The sequence below is a fragment of the Alternaria incomplexa genome, assembly GCF_024043165.1.
Source record: "Alternaria incomplexa strain BMP 0042 chromosome Unknown scaffold_18, whole genome shotgun sequence".
Classification (NCBI taxonomy): Eukaryota; Fungi; Ascomycota; class Dothideomycetes; order Pleosporales; family Pleosporaceae; genus Alternaria; species Alternaria incomplexa.
The window spans coordinates 418,806-441,716 of record NW_026249867.1 but is presented as its reverse complement, the minus strand read 5'-3'; the positions used below and the strand labels follow the sequence as shown (position 1 = coordinate 441,716).

The 22,911-nt window shown below is 52.8% G+C and overlaps 9 protein-coding genes across 9 annotated transcripts; 2 read left to right on the top strand and 7 right to left on the bottom strand.

Moving 5' to 3' along the window:
- Positions 1-477: 477 nt before the first annotated feature.
- On the bottom strand, positions 478-2,164 carry J4E90_010005 (uncharacterized protein; the record flags this gene model as incomplete). The annotated part of the gene is made up of 4 exons (XM_051439521.1): positions 478-1,095; positions 1,140-1,622; positions 1,667-1,937; positions 1,986-2,164. The coding sequence occupies 4 exons, from the start codon at positions 2,162-2,164 to the stop codon at positions 478-480; spliced, it is 1,551 nt and encodes a 516-aa protein (XP_051286738.1).
- A 220-nt stretch (positions 2,165-2,384) lies between these two features.
- Positions 2,385-3,437, top strand: CDC21 (thymidylate synthase; the record flags this gene model as incomplete). The annotated part of the gene is made up of 1 exon (XM_051439520.1): positions 2,385-3,437. The coding sequence occupies one exon, from the start codon at positions 2,385-2,387 to the stop codon at positions 3,435-3,437; it is 1,053 nt and encodes a 350-aa protein (XP_051286737.1).
- Positions 3,438-3,664: 227 nt separating this feature from the next.
- J4E90_010003 (uncharacterized protein) lies at positions 3,665-4,925 on the bottom strand (the record flags this gene model as incomplete). The annotated part of the gene is made up of 2 exons (XM_051439519.1): positions 3,665-4,873; positions 4,923-4,925. The coding sequence occupies 2 exons, from the start codon at positions 4,923-4,925 to the stop codon at positions 3,665-3,667; spliced, it is 1,212 nt and encodes a 403-aa protein (XP_051286736.1).
- A 1,118-nt stretch (positions 4,926-6,043) lies between these two features.
- Positions 6,044-7,741, bottom strand: J4E90_010002 (uncharacterized protein; the record flags this gene model as incomplete). Its single annotated transcript, XM_051439518.1, has 2 exons — positions 6,044-7,321; positions 7,736-7,741. The coding sequence occupies 2 exons, from the start codon at positions 7,739-7,741 to the stop codon at positions 6,044-6,046; spliced, it is 1,284 nt and encodes a 427-aa protein (XP_051286735.1).
- A 670-nt stretch (positions 7,742-8,411) lies between these two features.
- On the bottom strand, positions 8,412-9,830 carry J4E90_010001 (uncharacterized protein; the record flags this gene model as incomplete). Its single annotated transcript, XM_051439517.1, has 2 exons — positions 8,412-9,343; positions 9,449-9,830. The coding sequence occupies 2 exons, from the start codon at positions 9,828-9,830 to the stop codon at positions 8,412-8,414; spliced, it is 1,314 nt and encodes a 437-aa protein (XP_051286734.1).
- A 1,281-nt stretch (positions 9,831-11,111) lies between these two features.
- NOG1 (Nucleolar GTP-binding protein 1) lies at positions 11,112-13,255 on the bottom strand (the record flags this gene model as incomplete). Its single annotated transcript, XM_051439516.1, has 3 exons — positions 11,112-11,153; positions 11,209-13,054; positions 13,173-13,255. 3 exons carry the CDS (start codon positions 13,253-13,255, stop codon positions 11,112-11,114), a joined length of 1,971 nt encoding a protein of 656 aa, XP_051286733.1.
- A 2,350-nt stretch (positions 13,256-15,605) lies between these two features.
- On the bottom strand, positions 15,606-16,373 carry J4E90_009999 (uncharacterized protein; the record flags this gene model as incomplete). Its single annotated transcript, XM_051439515.1, has 1 exon — positions 15,606-16,373. The coding sequence occupies one exon, from the start codon at positions 16,371-16,373 to the stop codon at positions 15,606-15,608; it is 768 nt and encodes a 255-aa protein (XP_051286732.1).
- A 622-nt stretch (positions 16,374-16,995) lies between these two features.
- On the top strand, positions 16,996-18,629 carry J4E90_009998 (uncharacterized protein; the record flags this gene model as incomplete). The annotated part of the gene is made up of 5 exons (XM_051439514.1): positions 16,996-17,067; positions 17,119-17,254; positions 17,309-17,492; positions 17,544-18,358; positions 18,412-18,629. The coding sequence occupies 5 exons, from the start codon at positions 16,996-16,998 to the stop codon at positions 18,627-18,629; spliced, it is 1,425 nt and encodes a 474-aa protein (XP_051286731.1).
- A 422-nt stretch (positions 18,630-19,051) lies between these two features.
- J4E90_009997 (uncharacterized protein) lies at positions 19,052-20,923 on the bottom strand (the record flags this gene model as incomplete). The annotated part of the gene is made up of 1 exon (XM_051439513.1): positions 19,052-20,923. The coding sequence occupies one exon, from the start codon at positions 20,921-20,923 to the stop codon at positions 19,052-19,054; it is 1,872 nt and encodes a 623-aa protein (XP_051286730.1).
- Positions 20,924-22,911: the final 1,988 nt, after the last annotated feature.

The window sequence follows — 22,911 nt, the reverse complement described above, 5'->3', positions numbered from 1 at the left end:
TACCTGGCGCGAGCATCCCGCGCAGGTTCAACCGGCGTGGAAAGTGGGGATAGGCGCTTTGGTGAGGTGTGAAGAGAGCAGAGTTGTTGTCGCTCAGCTACTCAGGGCAGCATTGACAGGGGCCGTAGCTGTTTAGTGTTATTCGGGGGCTGGGTGCTAGCCACATGGAGGCGCTCTAGCCTGCAGCTCGTCACTCCTCGCGACCAACCCGAGGTCTGAACTCCCCCAGAGCTCCACCCACGAACATGTGGCTTCCATCGCTTGCAACCGACGAGCTGATCGTGTTCATCGCGGAGATCCAGAGCGGTGAGGACACACGCTGGCCTCACCCAGAAACTGCCATTTGTCTGCGGTAAACAACATCTCCACGTCTTGTTTACTCCGTCCTGATACGCGCCTGGATCATCCCAGCTCGCCATGTCAGCTCCACTCGACAACGCACCGACCTGCCTGAAACTTGACACTCAAAACCTTGCTTTATTTACCGTACTTCGCAATGAACGCGCGAACTTTGGGGTCGCTCAAACTCAATTCACTGCCCTCTGCATCCAGCAGCTCGCGGTCCTTGTTCTCCAGCTCCAGCTCCATCGCCTTCAACTGCTCGTCCAGTTCCGGATTTGTCAAGCTAGCCTGGTGGAATGGTGCGTGCTTATATAGCGCACTCAAGATCGCCCTCATGTCGGTATCTGCTTTGCTTGTTCGTTCGGCAATTACATCATGAGCCGACGTCGCGGTGGACTCGTAGTGGCTCTGCAGCTTCTTGCTTCGCTCTAGCTGAGCTTGTTGCAGAGTATCCTGCAGGCTTTCAATGTTGTCGTGACTGAATGATATGCCCGCATAACGAAGCGCGTCTTGCAGTGTGACCGGGAGGTCGAGCGATGATGTAGGTTTGAGCTTCACCATGGGTGTAAAGGCCGACGTGTCAGACCTCATGCGCTTCAATACGGGCGTTCCAACCGGCGGGTGTGTTTCCGGTATACGTTTTGCTGCTGCTGCTTGAACATGCGCGAGTGCTTGTTGGAACTCGTCAGTGTCCTTCGTGCCAGTGGTTACTATGCTGAGACGTTTGCCCATGTACTCGAGCGTTGAGAGCACCTGATATGTTAGCAACAGTCCAATGACACTTGAGAGGTACTCACATAGTTTAGCCAAGCCGTTCGTGCCTGTGTTCTGTCCCTGTCCTTGCGCTCCTTCATCTCAATCATCGGCTTGCGTATCTCATGCTCGACAACCATTTCAGCAACAGAAGCGATCTCGGAGTGAAGCTCTTCCAGCTCAGCCTGCAGGGCGACCTTTCTCTCTTTGAGGTCTTCTTCTGTTTCTGCAACGCCGTTCTGGGAATGGCCCGATGCGTTGGTGAGAAACACAGTGTCGACGCGAGCTTTGATCTCCGCCGCGCGGAAAGAGATGATAGCCTTGCACCACTGCTCCATCGACTTCTCGTCCTCGCTGACTTCAGGCTCGGTGACAATCTGCGATACCAGCTTAGGAAGTCGGCTGAGAATTTGATCGTCGGATGCAAAGCGCTCTGACAGGTAACCTTTGAGTGTTGACCTTTCAGAATCAATCTCTCGTTGGGCGTCGGTCATCTGCTCTGTGACCGATGCAACGATATCGTCAACCTACTAAAGTTAGCGAAGAACCATTAATGACATTTGGGACTTACAGAGACGTCTAGTCGAGTCTTTTCCTGACCCTCCTTCCTTCTTCGCTCGTTCCTTGCATGCTCGACGTCCAAGTTGGGCTTATCGAGAGCTTTAAGCTTCATCAATGCATCTTTCTGAGTCTCCAAAACTCGGCATTGCTCTTCAATCGCAGTAGTAGAGCTCTTCAGCGATTCAATAGCCGCAGCAATTTCGTGGTCCAAGATAGGTCGGATGGGTTCACCCTCGCTTTCGTACTGGTGCAAGAGACCCTTCTTCTTCAAAGTCTGGTACCTAGAACATCAATTAGCAGATACCGAAATAAAGAAATTCTGCACTTACAGCTCTAGCTCTTCTTTGCTGAGTAAAGTGTCTTCGTGGAGGTACTCGTCGACCCACGCCGCAGCTTCGTGCTTTGTATCCGCATCCTCGAAACCCAGAAGAATGTTGTCGAGATCTACCTTGAGGCCTCGCTCTTCCACCACATTCAGCAGATGGTGAGCTGCTTGTTCTTCTTCCATACTGCCCACTTCTCAATCGTGTTCTTGCGGTGTGGGTGTTTTGTGGCAGATGCGAAAGCAGTTAGGTCAGCGACATTCGATACGGCGCGCCACACGACCCACACGCGCAGTCGCGGTTCACGGCACCCTTCGTGCCTTCCCAACGCGCTCGCGACTTGAACTTTGACTCAACACTACGCCCCTCCAATCCAAACTCCAACTCTCCGTACAGATCACGAAAATGCCTCCCACCGCTCTCGAGCCCATTATAACACCCGAACCAGGCAAAGAAACCGCCAAAGAAGCCTCCATCCAACCCACCCCACTACCCACCACCGCCATGCCATCCAGCAACCCGACCCACGAAGAACACCAATACCTCTCCCTGATCCGCGACATAATTCAAAACGGCGAGCACCGCCCCGACCGAACCGGCACAGGGACCCTCGCCGTGCCCTTCCCACCCCAAATGAAATTCGCCCTCTCGCGCCCATCCAGCGACCCAACACAGCCACCCACGCCCATCCTCCCCCTCCTCACCACAAAACGCGTCTTCCTGCGCGCCGTAATAGGCGAGCTCCTCTGGTTCGTCGCAGGCAGTACACACAGCAAATCCCTCTCAGAAGCGGGAATCAAGATCTGGGACGGAAACGGCAGCCGCACCTACCTCGACAGCGTCGGCCTCTCCCACTACGAAGAAGGCGAACTCGGACCCGTCTACGGCTTCCAATGGCGGCATTTCGGCGCTGAGTACAAAGGACATGCGGAAGACTACACAGGCCAGGGCGTTGATCAACTCGCCGAGATCATCGATAAGCTCAAGAATAAACCGTATGATAGACGGATTATTCTGAGTGCGTGGAATCCGGCGGACATTAAGAAGATGGCGTTGCCGCCTTGTCATATGTTTGCGCAGTTTTATGTTAGTTTTCCGGGGCATAAACAGGGGGAGGAGAGACCGAGAGGTGTGTTGCATAGTTTGTTGTATCAGCGGTCTTGCGATATGGGTCTTGGTGTCCCGTTTAATATCGCGAGTTATGCGTTGCTGACGCATATGCTGGCGCATGTGTGTGATCTCACGCCGGGAACTTTTACGCATACAATGGGGGACGCGCATGTTTATCTGGATCATGTGGAGGCGCTGAAGGTGCAGTTGGATAGGGAGCCGCGCGACTTCCCGGAACTGAAGATAAACAGGGAGATTGGGGGTAGTATAGATGGGTGGAAGGCGGAGGAGTTTGAGGTGCTGGGGTACAAGCCGCATGCGAGTATTGCGATGAAGATGAGCGTTTAGGATGTATACGCTGTATACGATGTATGATGAATGTAAGAGTACGTCTCGACCACATGCTTTTGCATCTATACTATACGTTTGCACGCTTTTTATACACGTTGTAGCCTGCAGACACGCTATAAACGCTACAAACTCAACGTAAATACATTACATGCAGAGGAAAATCATTTCTACCATTCCCACAGTCGCCAGAGTCCCCCTTTCATCCCCACCACACCCATCTCTCCTCACGAAGGCATCTCCTGCGGCTCGCCCCTCGGCCCATGATGATGCGCATACTTCACACTAGCCGGCAACTCACTCCTCACAGTATCCGAATCCGGCGCGTCCACATACTCCGGCGGCACAGCACCATACATGCTCTCTCTATTATACGGGCTCTTCTCTCCGTTAGCAAGCTTCGTCGCCTTCCTCTTGCGCCACCAGAAGGCCGCAAAGCCGATCAGCGCGAGGGCGACCAGACCGCCGATAACAGGGCCTGCAATCCATGCTTTGCTTGGCGAAGAGTCGTCGTTACTGTCTTTACTAGCTCCAGATGATGAGGATGGCGAAGAAGAGGGGATCTCCGCATCGAGGAGGACGGCGTAAGTCGCGCCTGGCTGCTCGCTGATCACACTCGTCGTGTTCTGCAGATAGCAATTGTTGAACCCGCCTTTCAATGTTGAGTCGAAGAGAATGGCTTTACATCCCACGTTCTCCTCTGCACAGGCATCCATACAAGCCGTAATATTCTGCGAATGCAAACTCGTAATATTAGTCCCCGGATTCAACCTCCCACAGTGCACTTCGAACCCCTTAGCATCCGGCGTGCCCGCCGCCGCGGTATACGATTCCCGGTCTGGACATTTCGTATCGATTTGATCGATTTGCGTCATGACTGCGGAGTGAAACAGGATGATTCCCGCGCCTACGTCCAGGCTATCTGTGTATCCAGAGTCGTCGCCCGTCTTGAGAATGCAGTTGGCGAAACCGATTACCATGGTGGGATTCCAGGACACAGCTGTGCAGAGCGGTTGCTGATCAACGCATATCTGCATGCATTCATCGAGGGATTCGGCGTGGTGGAACCATTGATAGTTGCCCTCGAGATGTGGATACCCGTCAAAATCAGCTACGTTCGCCTTGATCATCTGCCCGCAGTGCGTTGTGTATTGCATGCCGTGGACGCCGGGAAGGGTGTTGGTAGATAGATCTGTATGCGGACACGTTTCGTCGAAGCTTTCCATTTCGCTCCTCTCGACGAGGGCTGTGTAGCGGTGGGGGTTTGGTTCGAGGAGCTCGACGGTCGCGCTGCTGTTCTTCATGTAGCAGATGTTGTCGGGGTCGACCCAGAGTACGCCGAAACATCCTCCGCCGGGTCCCCAGAACCGTGAGCAGTGTTCTATGCATTCTGCGAAGCTGTCTAGTTGGATGGCTTCGGTTGGCGCGTCTGATGTCTATTAATGATGATCCCTCATGAAGGACATCGCGTGATCTGCTGCTCACCATTATTGCGTATGTTTTGATCACAGTATGTGGTGTAGTTGGCGCCGTTCAGTGTCGTAAATGGGCTGCCGCATCTCGCAGGACTATATTGCCGTGCTTCGAGGGAGCGATTAGATACATGTTCTGTTAGACCTGCTCTTGTATCAGTAAGCGTCGTCTTTACTACCACATCATCTCCACACTTGTGAACATACTTGTAGGTGAAGCAAACGTCGTAATCGCTAGCATCAGAGCCAACGAACTCCACGTCCTCACGTCCAGCATGCTAGTATAACCCATAGTCAAAAACCCGTGCTTGTACAACAGTAGGAAACGCGACAACGTGAGATCCGGGGATCGTGAGTGTACGATACAAGGTCAATACAAGGTTAAACCAAGCTGTACCGATCAGGCACGTTGCCAATAGTAAGCCATGGGGCGAAGTACATCGGTTATTGAAATTGCAACTAAGGCCTCCAATACATGGCATCATGATGGGGGCCAGAAAGTCTTCCTGTAAGACAATGCACCTCATGTTAGAGGTGAAATGCGTTGAATCCTACGACATGGCTTGAGGGCGCAGCGTCCGCGGGCATCTCGAATCATCGGGTGGTTGGGATTCGCCAGGATTATGAGTGGTGTCGACGAGAATGACGGCGTTGTGCTTGGTCAACGCATTGTTAGGCGTGTGATGATGAGCCAAGAGGTGCAGGGCGTTTGCAGGGATTGTGGTAGGATCCTCTTTAGCGTATGAACGCACCAATGGCGGATGGCCTCGTCGACCAGCTAGAGAAGGCGCACTGCGCCTTGCAGAGAATAACAACTGCACAAATGTTGATGTACGAAGTCGTCATGTCTCACACGCAGTGCTTACATGGGAGGTTCTAGGAATTTCCCAGGTGTTGTATGTTTTCTGCCAACTTGTAGAACCCTTTAGGAATACGCTCTTTGTGTACTAGCAAAGGAACGTCGCTTTTATAGGACTAGCCTTTTGGTGTCACATGTGCACAGCTTCAAATCCCCGGTTTTTGCATAACAACGGTTTGTAGTAATAAACTATTTGTAGACGTAGTAGAGTTTCTACTCGCTAACGAAGTAATACAACGATAATAAGGTCATAGACTTTGCGGACGACTGTTAAACTAACTTCCACTGTAGTAGGATACCGTAGTTCTGAACGCGTTCGTAATCGTCTCTGACGTGTGAGTATGACAGCCTTCCGGCACCTTCACGCTATCGAAGCGATCCTCAATCCAAGCAAGATAGTCATGGACTGTGACCATCGAGGCACCCAAGTGATCGACCTCCGGGTACAAAAGTAGCGACACACGAGACTCTGGGAAAGCGCTGCAAGTGCGGTTGAAGTCACTCCTGGTGTTGACTGCGTACACCAAAGAGTCAGCGATGCCCTGAATGACAAGCATAGGTGCAGCGAGAGCGTGAGGGCCAGCGCCATTGTAGCGCTTTTGCCAGTCGACAACATCTGGATGCTCGTACCAAGTGACCTTCTTGAACATCTGTGCGCTGGTAAAGTTGCCGTATAATGCGTTTGCAACAAGAATGCAGCCTTGATCCAGGAGTGGAAGGAGCTCGAGAGCGGCATCTGTAAGGTAGTCTTCGAGACGGAAGGTGTTGGGAAAGAGCAGTGCGAGTGATTGCAGAAGTAGGATGGCGTTGGCACCGCCGAACGGCCCACCATTGGCTCGTCGGATAGACTCAGGGAAGAGGTCAAGAGGACGGAGCGCGGGAGCAGCGGCGACAGAGCCTAGGAACTTTCCTGCCTTCAGCAACTCTTCTTGATCGGGCATCGCAAGCCGCTCGTTGGTTCTCCAAGCTGCCATGCCACCTTCACTGTGGCCGACAACTACATACTCCTCAGAGAGCAAGTCGCCGAGAACTTTGCGGGCAGCAATTGACCCGTATACGGCATCGGCTGCGTGCAAGAAGCCCGCCTCGTACATGAATCCTTGAGGGATATCTGAACCTTGACCCGAATAGTCGGGCGCAATGACAGCATACCCAGCAAGAGCAAGAGCATACGGGCCTCTCCATTCATAGTGTAAGTCTTTGTTGTTGGACGGTGCACAGTTACGAATTCTACCAGCTGTGCCGTGGGTCCAGACTATTGTATTCAGTGGCTCGTCCCGGTTCGGCTTGCTGTACGGCAACAGCACAAATCCAGTAGCCGGAATAGGGTTTCGTTCAATGTCTTCGGTCATGTACATGAAACGCGCAAGAGACATGCCGGTTGGTGCTGTGAATTTCGTGTTGCTGTCGTTGCGTGAGACTTGTTGCCATCGCAGAAGGGCGCCTGGCTTTGCTCCAGTGGTGTTGGCCGGGGTGGTGTAGAATTCGTCTCGCGTTACGTTCTTCGACACCCACCCTGAGGACTCGCGGAGGAGGGCTGCTTTGAATGCCGTCTGGCAAGCGGAGTCGCATGACTCTTGTGCGCGGCTGGCTCCAAGAAGGAAAGCTATGAAATGGGTGAAAGAAAATCTCATTTTGAAGAATGGAGAAGTAGAAGGAATGGCTTTGCTGATGCCCAGGTGGCATTGGAGGCTACAGAAGGGCCCTATTTATTATTTCGATTGATACAGCATCGATATCGACGCACGATATGCCGACCATACTGAGGTCAGGTGCAAGTATGCACTAGACACGAAGTGCCGGCGGTACTTCTTGTTTGATCTAGCGGGATGCACGACATTGCGCAAGCAAAGAACAGCCGAGAGACGTACCCGGATGACGTCGTTCTTAGCCTTCTTCCGATGCGACAAACTCGATCTAAAAGGTCGATGTACGAAGTTAGTGTATGTCTCGCACGCAGTTCGTACATACATAGGAGATTTGACCCCTGCCAGATACCCCATATTCTGGACCAGATGTTTCACTTTGCTCTATTACGGGTAGTCTTTCCACCAATGCGGCTGAAATTTTACGTATAATGTATTCCAAGTATACGCAAGTTGAACACTCAGCCAGGTTCGGAATGTGAAGGCACCGGCTGAAGACCTAACATGTTCGTGCCTACCTGGGTACGAAACAACGGAGTGTGCCTTTGACTCAGACTGTGGTCTGATCCCGATGCCTGCATACGACGCAATGGCACTTCTATCCCAGTAACGCAGCGCCTCTGCGCGACTTTGAAAGAAGAGACTTGACAAGAAACCATCGGCCTTGACCACAAGCGAGCGTATAGGACGGCCATGAGGTCGCGTAGAGACGTGCAAGCTCTGGAAGAACTCATCTACTACAGAAAATTCCTCTCAGATAGCGTCGTTAGGAGATCATCAGCATCATGTAACTTAGCGGACCTTCAAGGTCGTAACGACTTTGCCACGACGCGTGTACACAACAGTACGGTGCATAGATGTGCACCACTGGCCCGGGCGTGCTTCGCGCCGTGACAACGCATCGTTGCCTACCTAGGTAGCGCCATTAGACGTCGCTCGGAAAGAAGCAACACTTCCAGCAGTGTTGATTGTTCACGAATACTCCTCTTCATCGATATCATCCAAATATCCAATGCTCTTCGAGCCTCGCTCGTTCCTCGTCCGACTCAGCTGCCTCAAGCGCAGCAGCCTTCAGCTTTCGTTCACGTTGTCTAGTCTCTTCGTACTGCTCTAAGGGTACCCATCCCTCCGGGCCGATGCCAACAACATCCCTACAGGCCTGGAGCTGCTCGTCTGCTTCGAGCTGCGCCGCATGCAGACGCTTGCACTCGGTCACCTCGTCTTCTGTGAAAGAAATTGGGCAAGGAATGTTCGAATCACCTCTTGCGCTTGGTTCTGGGGCGGTAATTCTCGACCAGTTCTCTGTTAGATAAATGAGGTCTGCTTTCAGTGTCACATTATCGCCTTCCCAGGGTTCACTCGCGTGATCAAAGAGTTTTTGTCTTATTATGCTGAAGTCGTGGGCTAGGGCGTTGTAATGAATCGGGTTTAGTTGTGCAGTCTTTGCAATATAGTAGTAGTGGAGTTGACGCTGTCGTAGGAGCACGGCCTGCTCGAATTGTTCCCTCTCGCTTAAGTCGTCAAAATTGGGTGGTAATTCAGGCACTTCAAGCGATTCTGAAATGGCGTCACCGTAATTCTGGAGGCTATTTGGGATACCGCACTGCAGGAAGAGCGGGAGTATTGCGCAGTGTTGCCAGTCAATTAGACTAGTGATGTCAAGTTTATCCGAGACGATTATATTGTTTGGTTGGAGATGGGGATGTCGTAGTGTCGGCCGGGCAAGAGCTTCGTTGTCATGCGGAATGAGATGAGGCGCAATTCGTAGGTATTTCTCCAGGCAGGCAAGATGATACAAGGGCGATTGCTTCTGATAGTTGTAGATCTCTCGCTGCAGATGTTGGAAGGGGTGAAGTGGTCGGCCGAAGTTCGTCAAATATGCGATTTCTTTCTTGGCCACGGCTATAAGTGCCGATGTTGGATCTGTATCTTTGGAAGAATTAGTTCAGGTTGCCCGTAGAGAATGAGGTAGTTTGCAGCAGATGATCAATAGGACAGCGGAGCTGACTGAGTGAAAGGAAGAGCTAGCCGTACATGGTCCGCGATGAATCTGGATATCACCCCGTTTCCCATGCCACATGCGGAGCCTCGTATCAGGGCCTACGCAAAAGTCGCTATCGCGGGCAGATTTGACGATAGGAACCTCGAATTTGCTGAATCCAGCTGGCAGATCCTTGGTGTAATACACACTACCGCTTGCTGGAAACTCCAGAGCAAACAGTCTCGACTCCAGCTCCACAAGTTTAGCGACAACGGTAATTCTAGCCTTTTCAGGCAGGTCAAACCATATGTCACCTAAATTCATGCCCCGGATAAACTCCATGAAAATATACTCGGTGCCAGCTGCGTTCTCCGATGTAGCTGAGTAACTGTAGACCTTGGGGACAGGTATACCGTGTAAACGGAGAAAATCCATCGTCGCGACTTCGCTGGCTATGACAAGGTGCTTCGGCTCTGTCACCGGATAAGGGATGCGTCCAATAAACTGGAAGCCGTCACGCATCGTGATCAGAAAGGTTCGATTGAAACCCCCTTCAGCTAGTTTTTCGAAGGAAGTCACGTCTTCTACGTTCTGATTGACAGCTGCAGCCGCGAAGCGCTTGAACTCCGATACATCAAAGACGCGTCTTCGTTCAGAGTGCTTCGAGGCGTCATTCCAACTTCAGTCCATAGTCAATATGGGCGATGGCTTTGGTAGAAGGGTTTGACAAACATCCATCGCCCTGATGTGTATTCAAATAGCTTAGCGGCTTCGTCCGTTGAGTAGTAAGCCAGAGAACGAGCCGATTTTGAGCAGAAACCTCCGGCTTTTGGGGATTGTACCGTCCGTAGGAAAAGACGACGGGAGCCATCTGTGAATAGGCGACCACGTGTGTTCCGATAAAACGCCATAAGACAATTGCGCAGTGGAATGGCGTAGCGCAAGGGCACGGAATTAGTCGCTGCAGCGGATGTGGAGCGACTCAACCGGAACGCTTGGATTACTTGGCATGCACTAACACCGATAGCGCGAAACTCCCAACGAACGGGATCTGGGAGACGAAAACAGGAGGTTGGAAAGTGAGAACTCTAGGCGCCCGCACGCGAGACGGGACTGAAGGATTTCGTTGTGCTTACGGTCATCTCTACCTTGTTGCTCTTGCGCGAAGTTGCATCGAACAGCTAGTAGAGATCGGCATCGTGCAGTGAAACCCCTTCGGCATTCCCTGGAGTCATTTGGGGGTTGTAAAATATCGTGGGAATGTGATAGCGGGTTTGTGGTTGTCGCAACTTCAGAGCGCCTTCCAAACCACGCTTTGAAGGGTCGGTAAGCAAAAAGCCTTGGCAGGGCGTAACAAGGCTGAGCGCTGGGCCATGCTATTTTCGCCCTACAGGATCCCACCACCACGAGGGTGCAGCAGGATTGTGCCGTGATCTTGCTGTGTAGTATATGCCCGATGCTTTGGGTGTGCAGATCGTTGGTGTTGGGCCGGGCAATAGCTTCACGTGTGTCAAGCCCAGAAATCTGCTGGGCACCATCAGCTGCAACGAAATATTGCGCGATCACTTCGCTCGAGATAGGGTAGTGATGGAAAGAAGTATTGCATTACCACGCTGCTTTCATCAACAGCGAGTTGGTATCTAATGCATCCCAAACGCCAGCCATAATTTTTCCCACCTGCAAACACGCAATGCAAGAACGCATAAGACTCCACGCTTATCTGTGGCTGGTCTTTCCGATACCACGCTTTCCGGCAGTCTGAATAACTGTTAGCAATTGTGCTGAAAGTAAAACGTTTTGTAAGTAAACTTACCAAATGCTTGATCAAAGAACCAGTCTGGTGCCTATCGGCCTCACCCTGTCTGGCCATCCTGTTCATCTTCTGCTGCGACAACTTCTGCAGCCTCTCAGCCTTGGAAGCGGCAACCTCATTTGTAACACCATCATTCCTCCTGTTGGTGCTCTGGCTGCGGCCTCGGCTCTTAGCACGCGCAAGCATAGCAGCACCAGGCGTATCGACCTCCATAGCATCGCCACCAGGAGCCTCTGATCTTCCACGAGCCAAGCTGCGGCCTCGCGCCTCTGCCTTTGCAGTTGTACGCTCGACAGCCGCTGAGGGATCGTAGCCGAGACTCTCCAGATGTGTCTCCATCTTTGACATTTGCATGGCCTTCTTGGTCCTGGGAATGACGGCCCTGTTCTTGAGACTCTTGCGCATCTTGGCCTCGTTCCGGATGAGTTGCCTCTTCTCACGGATGAGCTCTGCCTTGTACCTGATGTCCGCTTCCTCTGCGTCTTCAAGGTCGTCGTCGGAATCGTAGAAGCCCTCACCCTCCAGCTTCTCCTCTTCAGCTTCGAGCGCAGCAAGCTTGGCCTCGATGTCAGGGTCGATGAAGTCGTAGACGTTCTGGCCCTTGAAGACCTCAGGAATGCGGTCGTGTTTCCACTCGTCGTTCTCGAGCATGTAGTTCTTGCGGAGATCAATGTTGTACACACCAGCTCCACCGTCTGCCTCTTCCAAATCACGCTCAAGGAGCGGCCTGTCAGGGTCTTCCTTGTCGTACTTCTTCTTGTTAAGTACAGCCTCTGGGATGGAAGTCTCGCGAGTAACGCCGCCCAACGGCTGGGCAACGTGAATACGGCGAAGCAGCTCACCGAGGCGGCCAGAAGGCTCGCCGGCGCTGTTGGTACCAGCCTTGAGCTTCTCAGCGTTACGGGCAGCGATCAAGCGGTCGCAGACCGAGTTTCGCACAGCCATGACACCCTCAGTCGTGTTGCAAGAGAGCTCGAGCATCTCAACTTCGCCAGACTTGAGCATACCCTGTAGCTGTTCCTGGGTCTCGGGGTCGAGCTGGTTCGGGCGCATAAGATCGATCTTGTTGATGACGATGGAAATCAGCTTGTTGGCGAACAAAGGCTTGATGTTGTTGAAAAGAGCGATTTGCGAGGCAACGGAGTAACCGCACTGCTCGCTGAGATCCATGAAGTAGAGAATGTGGGCGCGGAGATGGGCAATGGCGCAAATAGACTGATGCTCGATGGTGTTCATGTCCTCGAGTGCGTGGTCCAAGATACCGGGAGTGTCGACGGCCTGGAACCGGAGCATCTTGTAGTCGAAATGTCCGACATACAGACTCTTGGTGGTGAAGGCGTAGGGCTGCACCTCAACATCGGCCCTTGAAATGGACTTCAAGAATGAAGACTTTCCGACATTAGGGAAGCCAGAAATGACGAGTGTGCGGGTGTTGGGGTCGATGGACGGAAGACGACCCAAATGCTGCCTGACCTGCTCAAGGTAGACGAGAGGATCCTTTAACCTCTTGCAGATGGTGGCCATACGACCCAGCGCCGCCCTCTTCAGCTGCTTGCACTGGAAGAGCGATTGTCCGTACTTGAGAAGACGGACATAGTCGCGCGCAACCGTCTCGATCAGCGACTTTGCGGTCGAAAGCTGACCAAGCGCAATTCTGAAGTGATCCGCATCGTATAGGGTGTTGAGCAGATCGCGGTGGAACGGGTGGATGTCGGCGAGGCGGGGGAAGGCCTCGATGGTGGTGGAGAGGCGCTCGGTAAAGGTTTCGGAGGTGTACTTGACTTTTCGCGTGTAGAAGGCTCGAATTCTGCTAATCTTGAATCCAGCACGAATCTGTGTCGGCAATCTGGGGTTCAGTCAGCTTTGTCATCCTTTATGCGATATGCATTGCGCCTGCGAAGTCGCAAAGCGCCGGGTGGTAGAGGGAAGGCGCTTTGCGCAATTGTGTCGAGGAAGGCACCTACCTCCTCTGGGTCCTGGAAAGCACGATGTCCAGAAACTCCTGGCTCGTGGGCACAGCGGGGATATCCTTCCACTGGGTCTTCATTTTGGCGACTGCGGGTGTTGATGTCGAGTAGAGCCGTCTGCGCGTTGGAGAGACTTCAGGGCAAAAAAGTTCACGACGCTATCGATACCGGTGGGGAAAATCGTTCGCCTCGCCGCCGCGCTAGTCCCGCATCCAATGTTAGCGTCGTTTGTCCGGGCAGTTGCACCCACCCATCACGCGCCTGACAACACCATAGTCCACATTTCCACCATTATATTCTCGAAATCACGTAGTACGTTCGAGCCGCAGGACTCGGCGCTTTCATGTAGTCGACAGAGCTACCCTACTCTTGGGGTAACTTAGCAGTATGAACAGATGTATAATTCGGCGCAACTAGCATTGACCGCCGGCCTGTTCCCAGGACAGTGGCATGTCGAGCGGCTGATGGCGCGAGCGATGCCTTTCGCGTTGGCGTTCTCAGCTTCTCTTTCTGCCCTCATCCCCTCAAATATGTCCAGATAGATTCACTATGAACACCACGGTGAAAGAAGCTGTCACCCGCTGCCAGTTACCGAGCTGCGCGTGGCTCTCTTCAACTAACCTGACAAACCTCATCAACGTGCCACCCCTATTACCAGATTCAGATCTCTCAGGTATCGGAGTGAGTATCAGGACTCAGCCTGTACCAACGCGACTGACTCCGGTACGATAGGTCATCTTGGGTTTCTCGATCTCAGCATACCTCACATTACTCCTACGCATTATCCACTATATCACTGTCCACAACGTCCATCAAACAAAAGGCGCAGCAAGCATCCGCATCAATGCAGTCGACCATCGAATCCTCACTTTCATACGCTCACGTATCTTCTCATGGACTCCCAGCCGACGCTTCCAGTACGCCATCGAAAAGTCCGTTCTGATCCTCAGCGATCTGAACCTAGTCACCGGTACCGCGATCCTCATCGCTGGTTACTCGCAACTAAAATGTGGCATCTCTGCGTATCATTGGCAGATGATGGTCTTCATTTCGTGGTTCGCCAGTTTCGCTTTCGTCTCCGCTACGACCTTTCTCGAAGGCTGCTCCCAGACTAATAAAAGCATGCGACTTATCAGACTCGTCTTTATGGTTCTACTTGCTTCGTTATTGATTGCTGCTTTGCTTCCGACGGGGTCGAGGATGTGGCTAAATGGGTATCCGGACGATGGTGAGGGTTTCTATCCCAGTTTGAGCGCTATTTGCTTCTACAAAGAGCTTGGGATGCGGTCGTTCTTACGGCGCGGTCCTAAGATATGGTCCATGATCTTCTCGGTGGTTATCGTTGGTGTGTCTTTTGTTCGATGTGGTATACAACTACTTGATCGAGGTGGGGACGTGTCTCGCACATGCCTTCGGACGTTACCTGGATCGAAATTCAAGCGCTTCCTCAAATTCTTGGAGGACAAGACATCATCTCATACGATTCAGGCATATATCTGGCACGCACCATACCTGCTCTCGTACACTGGCTTCATCATCGCCCGAGCCATCTACGATGTCTCTGAGTCAATGCTACTAGAGATCCTCTGGCTGACATTCGCAATGGCATGGGGTACCATCAAAGTCTGGGATACACGCGCCGCAGCCTCATGGAACTATGACGGCTACAACTTCACGCTCAACCAAAAGGTCTCCGAAGAGAACTCCTGGGGTTTCGGTCAGACTTTGCCGTTGATCTTACTACTACTGCCGCTTCTCTCAATGGCCCAGGCGTACCTTGACGACGATGCAAAAGCACAAGAAGCGTTGCGAGCGGACCGGGATACATTGTCTCCACCTGGAACGGCTGCCGTTGAAGAGACGGATGACCCAAGCGCCATAGACGCAGATGTCTCCAATCTACAAAACCGCAATCGGCTTGTGAACCTTCCAACATACCCCTACGAGAACTTCGCCTCGCACTCCTGGTATCACGATCACATAATCCTCTTGGTCTTTCAGATCATCATGGTCAGCACTGTCGCGCTTTTCTTTCTCACGCGCTTAGCAGACATATTCGGCATTTCCTCTATCCTACGCAGTAGACTCTTCGTCATCTGGATCCTAGCTATCTTACCGCTGGCGTCGTTCATTTACTTGTCAGCATGGTATATTGCAGCTTTAGTGGTCGGTACGTGGCCTGGTGTATGGAGACGGTTTTCCAGCGAGGACGAAGAGAGGAGAGACCAGACAAGAAGAGGGCAAGTGGTGCACTGGATATGGCGCGCGGGTCTCATAACAGGGTGCTTACTGTTTACGTTCTTTGTCAGTCTAGAATCTGCCGGACCGAACTCGCTGTTCTCGTATCTGAGATGAACTCAGGTAACGTTAACTCTGATTTATCTACGAATGTCAATAGCTCTATCGTACGACTCACTCATCCTTGATGATTCAGTCCAGGACCTGATAATGAGCATCCACCGGATTCTTCCCATTAATCGTAAGAACATCCTGAGGACACGCACTCATCACTACAACCACATCCCTTAGCGCTTCCAAAACAACACAGTCTCCAGCCTTCGTCTTCGGCTCTTCGAAACTAATGCCTCTCTTCGCTCCCTCACCCTCCTGCGTAATAGGAATGTTCATAAACAAATTGAACGGATCCGGGACTCTGTATCCCATCTTGACTTGCAGGTCTCCAATCGCTTCCTTCTCCTCAGCCGAGAGAGACGAAGATGTAGTCAACTCGTGCAGAGCATCCCAGAAGTTGTCTGTGCAAGACTCATGGTATCCATTGACGCCCAACTCACTATACCGCCATCGATCACACGCTGCGACCAAAGTGTCGTGTACACCTGGACTTGTATCTTCCACCAGCTTGACCATCGGCGCCCTCTTCTGGCTGACCATTACATCACCTACTCCCGGCGTCACTTTCAAAAGTGTGGCACGGCAGTGGCACATGGACATGTATTCGGGGGCGCTGGCAGCGGCGTTCGCAGTAGCAGAGTATTTGGACGGCGAGTCGGAAGTCGCGTTGGGGTAGAGCGGTGCTTCGACTTTTGAGGACGCGGTGGTGAGGGTGGAGGAAGGGAGGGCGAGCGCCCAGGTATCGACGACTTGGTTTCCGTGCGTGTTTGTTATCTTTATCTTTTGACTGGTCCTGACGAGGGTGGCTGCTCCGCGGCGGGCGGGAACAGTTTGGAGGGAGGTCATGGTGCGGTTGTTGGGATGCTGTAGTCTGTAGTCTATAAGAGTTGATATGTGAGTATGCGATAGACCCAAGCTGCTACTTGGAAGCAGGTGAGGTATGCCATCATATGTATATGCGTACCCCACTTGTGCTGTCGCGTCAGGTCGTGGGACGGCAAGATAGGGAGATAGGAAGATGACGTCCGAAGCCTATGTCATCCTTCGAGCATAGACTAGCGCAAGAATGGTGAAGTTTTTTGAATCGCCAACGACAGCTCTGGGTCGTGGCTACAGTGGAGCGATTGAGTTTAGGCGCGCGGTGTGAGCGCGTAGCATCGAGTAGCAAACATGGTGCTGACCTCGGGAGGCATCTCTTAACCACGAATATAGTCCAGACGAAATCTTCTATAAGACACGTAGGTTTGAGCGCAATATATGAAGCAGGCAGTGTCCGGTGAAAGCGAAAGTAGAAATTGGAGTTGCGACATCGAGGTACCACCTGCACTGCAATCGCGCGTATCACGTGTCAAGAACGCGGTTTCCTGGAAACGACACCCTAGCATTCCCGAGCGCCGCAACCCAAATTATCCCCACCACAGCTCGACTCCTTTACCGCCAACCCGCACCATTCCTACCCACTCCCACCATGGCTGCCCTCGCCACCAAGACCGAGTCGCAGAACATCTTTACCAAATTGAAGTCGAAGCCCGCGAACAAGGTGCGTCTTGCAAGTAGACAGATACTCGGTCAATGCCTAACACATCCCTAGATATGCTTCGACTGCGGCGCGAAGAACCCAACATGGAGTTCCGTACCATTTGGCATCTACCTGTGCCTCGACTGCTCGTCCAACCATCGTAACATGGGTGTCCACATCTCCTTCGTACGATCCACCAACCTCGACAGTACGTTCACTCCGATGCTCATGGCTATACAAGACACATACTGATTGAGGATAGTCTGGCAATGGGATCAATTACGAATCATGAAAGTGGGCGGTAACGAAAGCGCTACCAAGTACTTCCAATCGCACGGAGGCTCTGCTGCGCTCGCGAGTAAAGACCACAAGGCCAAATACACCAGCAATGCCGCCACCAAGTACAAGGAGGAGCTCACCAGGCGCTGCGCCGCGGACGCCAGGATGTAAGAAGCAATTCTCTTACACGGTAAACTGGGCTAATCCGATTCTACCAGGTACCCCAACGAGGTCGTTATCACAGATGTGCCTGAAGTTGGCACCGACGGCACCAACACGCCAGCCAATGACGAAGACGACTTCTTCTCCTCATGGGATAAGCCCGCCATCAAGCGCCCGTCGAACCCACCCTCGCGTACTGGTACACCCAAGATTGGAGGATCACCCTTCCTGAAGCCTGGCGCCAACGGCAATGGAACAGATCGTCCCAAATCGCCACTCGTTGGCGGTGAATCGAGCACACCCGCTGCAAAGCCCGCTGCCGTACGAAAGACGACCGCTGGCGCTGCGCCGAAGAAGAACATTCTGGGAGCCAAGAAGAAGGGTCTCGGAGCAAAGAAGGTGGTTGCCGCAGATGGAGGCCTAGACTTTGAGGAAGCAGAGCGAAAGGCCCGTGAAGAGGCTGAGCGCATCGAGAAGTTGGGCTACGACCCCGAAGCCGAAGCCGCTGAGGCCGCAGCGGCCACCAAGTCGAAAGCCCCCGAAGCATCCGCCATCGTCTCCCCGACCCCCGTATCACCGCCACGAGGTGGTTTCGGCTCCACCTCCAAGACCGAGCGCTCCAGCCAAGATATGGAAAGGTTAGGCATGGGCGTACAACGTCTGGGCTTTGGACAGGTAGGTGCAGCGAAGAAGGCTGCACCGCAGAAGAAGATGGGTGGCTTCGGCAGTGTAGGCAAGCCTGCGCAGGATGACGGCGAGAAGTACGCGCGAGACAAGTTTGGTACACAAAAGGGCATCTCCAGTGACGAGTTCTTTGGACGCAACGCATTCGATCCTACTGCCACCGCGCAGGCCAAGGAGAGGTTGTCAGGTACGTGATATCTATAAAACCATGCACGTTTCGGTTACTAACTCGCCATGTAGGCTTCGAAGGCGCGAGCGCTATTTCCTCCAACGCATACTTTGGCCGACCCGAAGACGAAGTCGGCGACGAAGACTACGGCGACCTCGAAACCGCCGCCAAGGACTTTGTCCGCAAGTTCGGTCTTACCGCTGGCGACGATCTCGAGAATCTGACGAACATGCTCGGCGAGGGTGCGACGAAACTGCAAGGCGCTGTTCGGAACTACCTCAACTCGTAGGATGACTTTGTGGATGACGTTAGGGCCGACTACGATGGGCGTGCGGCCGTGTACTGAACATACTCCTCCGGTGTGTGGAGAGCAGGGCTGGTTACCATGTGTAAATCTTGTCACAGACGTCAAAGAAACGGGTGTGGGCGCTTGGTGCATTGCATGGAGCGGGCGGATGAAAGACCATGAAGCGTGGAGTTGGCCGTACATTTCTATTGCGCTGAAGACGTGGGCTTGGGAATGGGTGTTTGGGAGTATAGACAAACGCAACTAAGAGTCCCTTCAATTCAACCTCGTAATCTCATTTCTAGCATTATCGAATGTGTAACTCCGAACGCCAGACATAAATAGCTAAACAATGAATTAGATAGCGCTCCAGATCCAACTCCCACACCAAAATCTCCATCTACACCCTCCGCATATCCAATCAATCAATCCTCCCTATCCCCCCAAACATCAGCCTCCTCCCTCGCCACAGCATCCAAATCAATCATCCCCTTCCCCCTGCCGCTTCCTCCCTCATCGCCATCGTCTTCCTCACTACTACTCTCCTGCCCCCTTGCTTCTTCCCGACTCATAGACCCCCACCCCGCATCTTCATCCTCGTCGTCTTGAGGGAAAGCAGGCGACACAGGAACGAAGTCGTCCATGAGGTTACTCGGGAGACCGGCGGGTGCGGGGCGTGGATGAGAAGATGAGGGTGGGGAGGGGGAGAGGGGCATCATTGCCATTTCGGGGTGGTTGGATAGTGGTGGTGTGGAGGGGCGGTTTGGGGGTGTGGTTGCAGCGTGACGGGATGAGGACGGTTCGGCTTGGGGAGGTGGGTGTGGAGAATGAGAGATTTGAGGTTTGTTGCTTTCTTTCGAAGAAGGCCGGACATCTTCTTGCTTCCTCATCTCCTGCCTTGGTGCAGGCGCTGTTTTCACAGCAGCAGAGGTATCAACCTGCTGTGTAGGCGGCAACTTGGCATGATGCTCCTGCTGCTGTTGCTGCGAGAATGGGAAAATGGAGAAAAGGCTTTGGCTCAGACTGTGTCTATTCGGTCCGCTGGGTCTTTGTTCTTGTTGGAGTGTTTCTTCCCTGCTTCGAGGCTTGTTGGGTGGTGGGTGCGATGCGGAGTGTGAGTGCGAAGGAGCCTTTCTGTTGGACACTGGACTGGGCGGTTTCGCAATAGTGGCTTCTGGCAGAGAGGCTTCGCACATTTCGCAGGCTGTCAAGGCGGGATCGTTGAGGAAGGTGCAGCGTGGGCATTGCTTTTTGAGATCGGGTGTTGATGGGCGCTGAGATGGGGAAGGTTCCTGGGGTGGTTGTGCCTGTGGTCGGGGAGGTTGGCGTGGAGGTGCTGGTTCGTTCTGGGTAGGCATCTGGTAGCCTGGGCTGTATCTCTGTGCGGTTCTGGAGTTTGGTGGCGCTGTGTCGCGTTGTCGACTGGTAGACGATGTACCTGCACTCGCTCCAGCGTTTGGATTCGGGTCCACTGATATTACGACCTGTACGTCTCGTTTCGTACCACACTTCATACACTGACACTGCCGTACAACGCTCTTCGTATACGTATCTGTGACCTCGGTCGGTGCATCGAACCTGATCTCAAACTTTCCTGGCTCACCGAAGCCTGGCGTATTCCTGTCGTTTCCTCTCCCTTTAGCATTCGCATAGCCTGCTCCTTTCGCCACGATTGGTATGATAGGGTCGACTGCTCCGAAGATGAGATGATCCACAAAGGGGATCAACATTAGTTTCCCGCTGGTCTTGATGTGATGGTCGATTTCCGGACGAAGCTGAAACGAGTCGATAGACTGTAGGACGCGGAAATACTTGTTGAACATGTCGCCGTACCATTGGCGAGCTTGAACACCCTGCTGCAACAAATCTTTCGCAATATTCCGCGGCGCAGGACTTGGCCACAGTGCATCGATCAAATGCTTCTCTTTCAGCGCTTTCCTTACCATCAAGTCTAGTCTTGCGCATTCATACAATCTCTTCTCCAGTCTTTCGTGCAACTCGTACTTTGCGAATCGTATAACCAAGCCTCTCACGAATCCAGCATCGAGGTTCCATTTTCTTGTAAAGTAGTCCAGAGATTCCAAATCTTTCTGCGCCTGCGCGTTCGCGGGTCGGACTTGGAGCGGTGAGAGTTCATGGCCCATGGAGATCCATCGTTCAGTCTGCCGTGGAAAGGCGGTTGCTGTTGACCAGAATGAGCGGATGGGATAGTACTCGGCTTTGAAGTAGTTGTAGACGAAGTCTAGGAAGTCGGCTTCTGTGAGCGGCATTGCTGCGTGGCCGCGTGGGATGTCCATGATGGGTGTTGGTTGTGGGTGGCGAGACGTATGAATGTCTCAGGCGTGGAAGGCAATCACAAAATCATTCGTGACGGGAGATGAAGACTTTGGCCGCAGATGTGGAGGTAATCGAAGCGCTGTTGTGACCTAGCGGCCTGAACTATGCGAAATGTTGCTGCCTGGATGAAGTTAAAGATTACGCGTACAGGAACAACGTGGGAATTAACAAAAGTGACGATGCCTATTTGAAGCTGCGCCACAGCATGTGATGTGTTAGAGAAGCGCTTGGAAGTCCGACTGCTCTGCTTGTTCTTGTGACCGGGTTTCTGGACACGCACGTCATTGTGTGGCGGTGGCGGTGCTCGCACCTTCCGCGTCGGACCTGAGCGCCCTCTTTCCTCGACATTCCAGAACTCCAGAACTCCACAACAACACGCTCGTCCCATATTCGCAACACGCCATCGACGCCCATAAAGATGGGGTATCAATGCGCACTCACCTGGCGTCGATATTTTCGTCTCTGGGGAAGAACGGGATATTGCGCAGGTGTTTAGTTGGTGGGAACACAGAGATCGGGCTTTCGACGAAACCAGGAAAGGATTACAGAGCATCCTAGCCAGAACATCTACAACTCGACTGCCTTTTCTCGTGGAAATACCTCAACCTTATCCGGGTCATACCATCTGGAAATAGCCCAGCCTTGTCAGGGTCATATTGAGGTATCCCTTATATGTGCGTGGAGTATTACCTCGGCTTGGTAGACAATCCGAAGGAACTGACCTCTTGAGAGACCAAGAAAAAGCCTCAGGAACGGCACATCTAGAATAAAACTCTCCTTACCTTCACGACACTAACCATGTTTGAAGGTGGTAGCATGATCGTTCCAGCCCAAGTCTTGCGCAAGGGTCCGTGGAGGTAAGGGTTGAGCAAGGGATTTCCTATTCAAAAATGATCTGGCTGATCGGTGTACCGCATCTCACTTTCGAAGCTCTCCGATACGTGGAACCCCTCTTCATTTATGTTGGAATCGGTGTTCAGACCCTGATAAGAGGCTGTCGACATTGACGCACATGGCTCGCACGGGGTATACAGCGATCTACCTGGAGATCTCGGCAGCCCACGCTGCCTGCTGCAAGTGCACCCGCATGCGTGTATCTAGCACACGCCCGATTACTAGACGCCGTTGACTAGTTAGGAGGCTGGCGAATACACTTATACTTGGCTTGGTCCCTCATTGTCACACAATCACATTAACCGTCCCAATCCCGACCTGATCTTCGGCGGTCCGTATGTACAATGTCTACAATTTCTACCACTACAACGGAGAAGGACGAGAAGCCCGAGCGGCTCGATATGTCGGATGGTTTGCAGATCGCTCAACCTGAGACATATCCCGAGGCCGTCAACCGCTACTCTGCTAACGGCGATACGAAGCTGCCACAAATCAACGATGATGACGATGGTGGACGCGGTCGTCTGCCGCGGACGAGGTCCTCACGCCTGCGGGGCTCTCACGACATTCTTTCGTACCGTACTGCATTGGACAGCGATCAGGATCAAGCCCCTCACATCCAGGTCCCTCCTGATATGTGGAAGAAGTTCTTCGCTCACAGGCGACGCAAATACTGGTTCACCATTGCCATGTCATTCACCATCGTTGCTGCACTTGTAGGCACCAGTATAGGGGGAGGACTTGTGGTGCAAGAGAAAGCCGACAAGTAAGACATGGTTCTAGTTCTTTGACATTGTCTAATGCTTGAGTAGGAAGGCCGAAGCACTTGCAGCGGAGCAGGCTGCGGCGAGTTCGAGCATGGAGCTGTTTCCAACACCCACGTCGGCGAGTCCATCGGATATTTCAGCGGATGCCCCATCGGATACTCCAACGGATAGCCCGGCGGCTGCAACTGAAGACACAGGGACGTACTACTCTGCGAGACCATTTGGCGCCATCCAGTCAATCAATGCAACATGTCCATCCACGCTCCTCATCTCAAGTCGACTGGAAG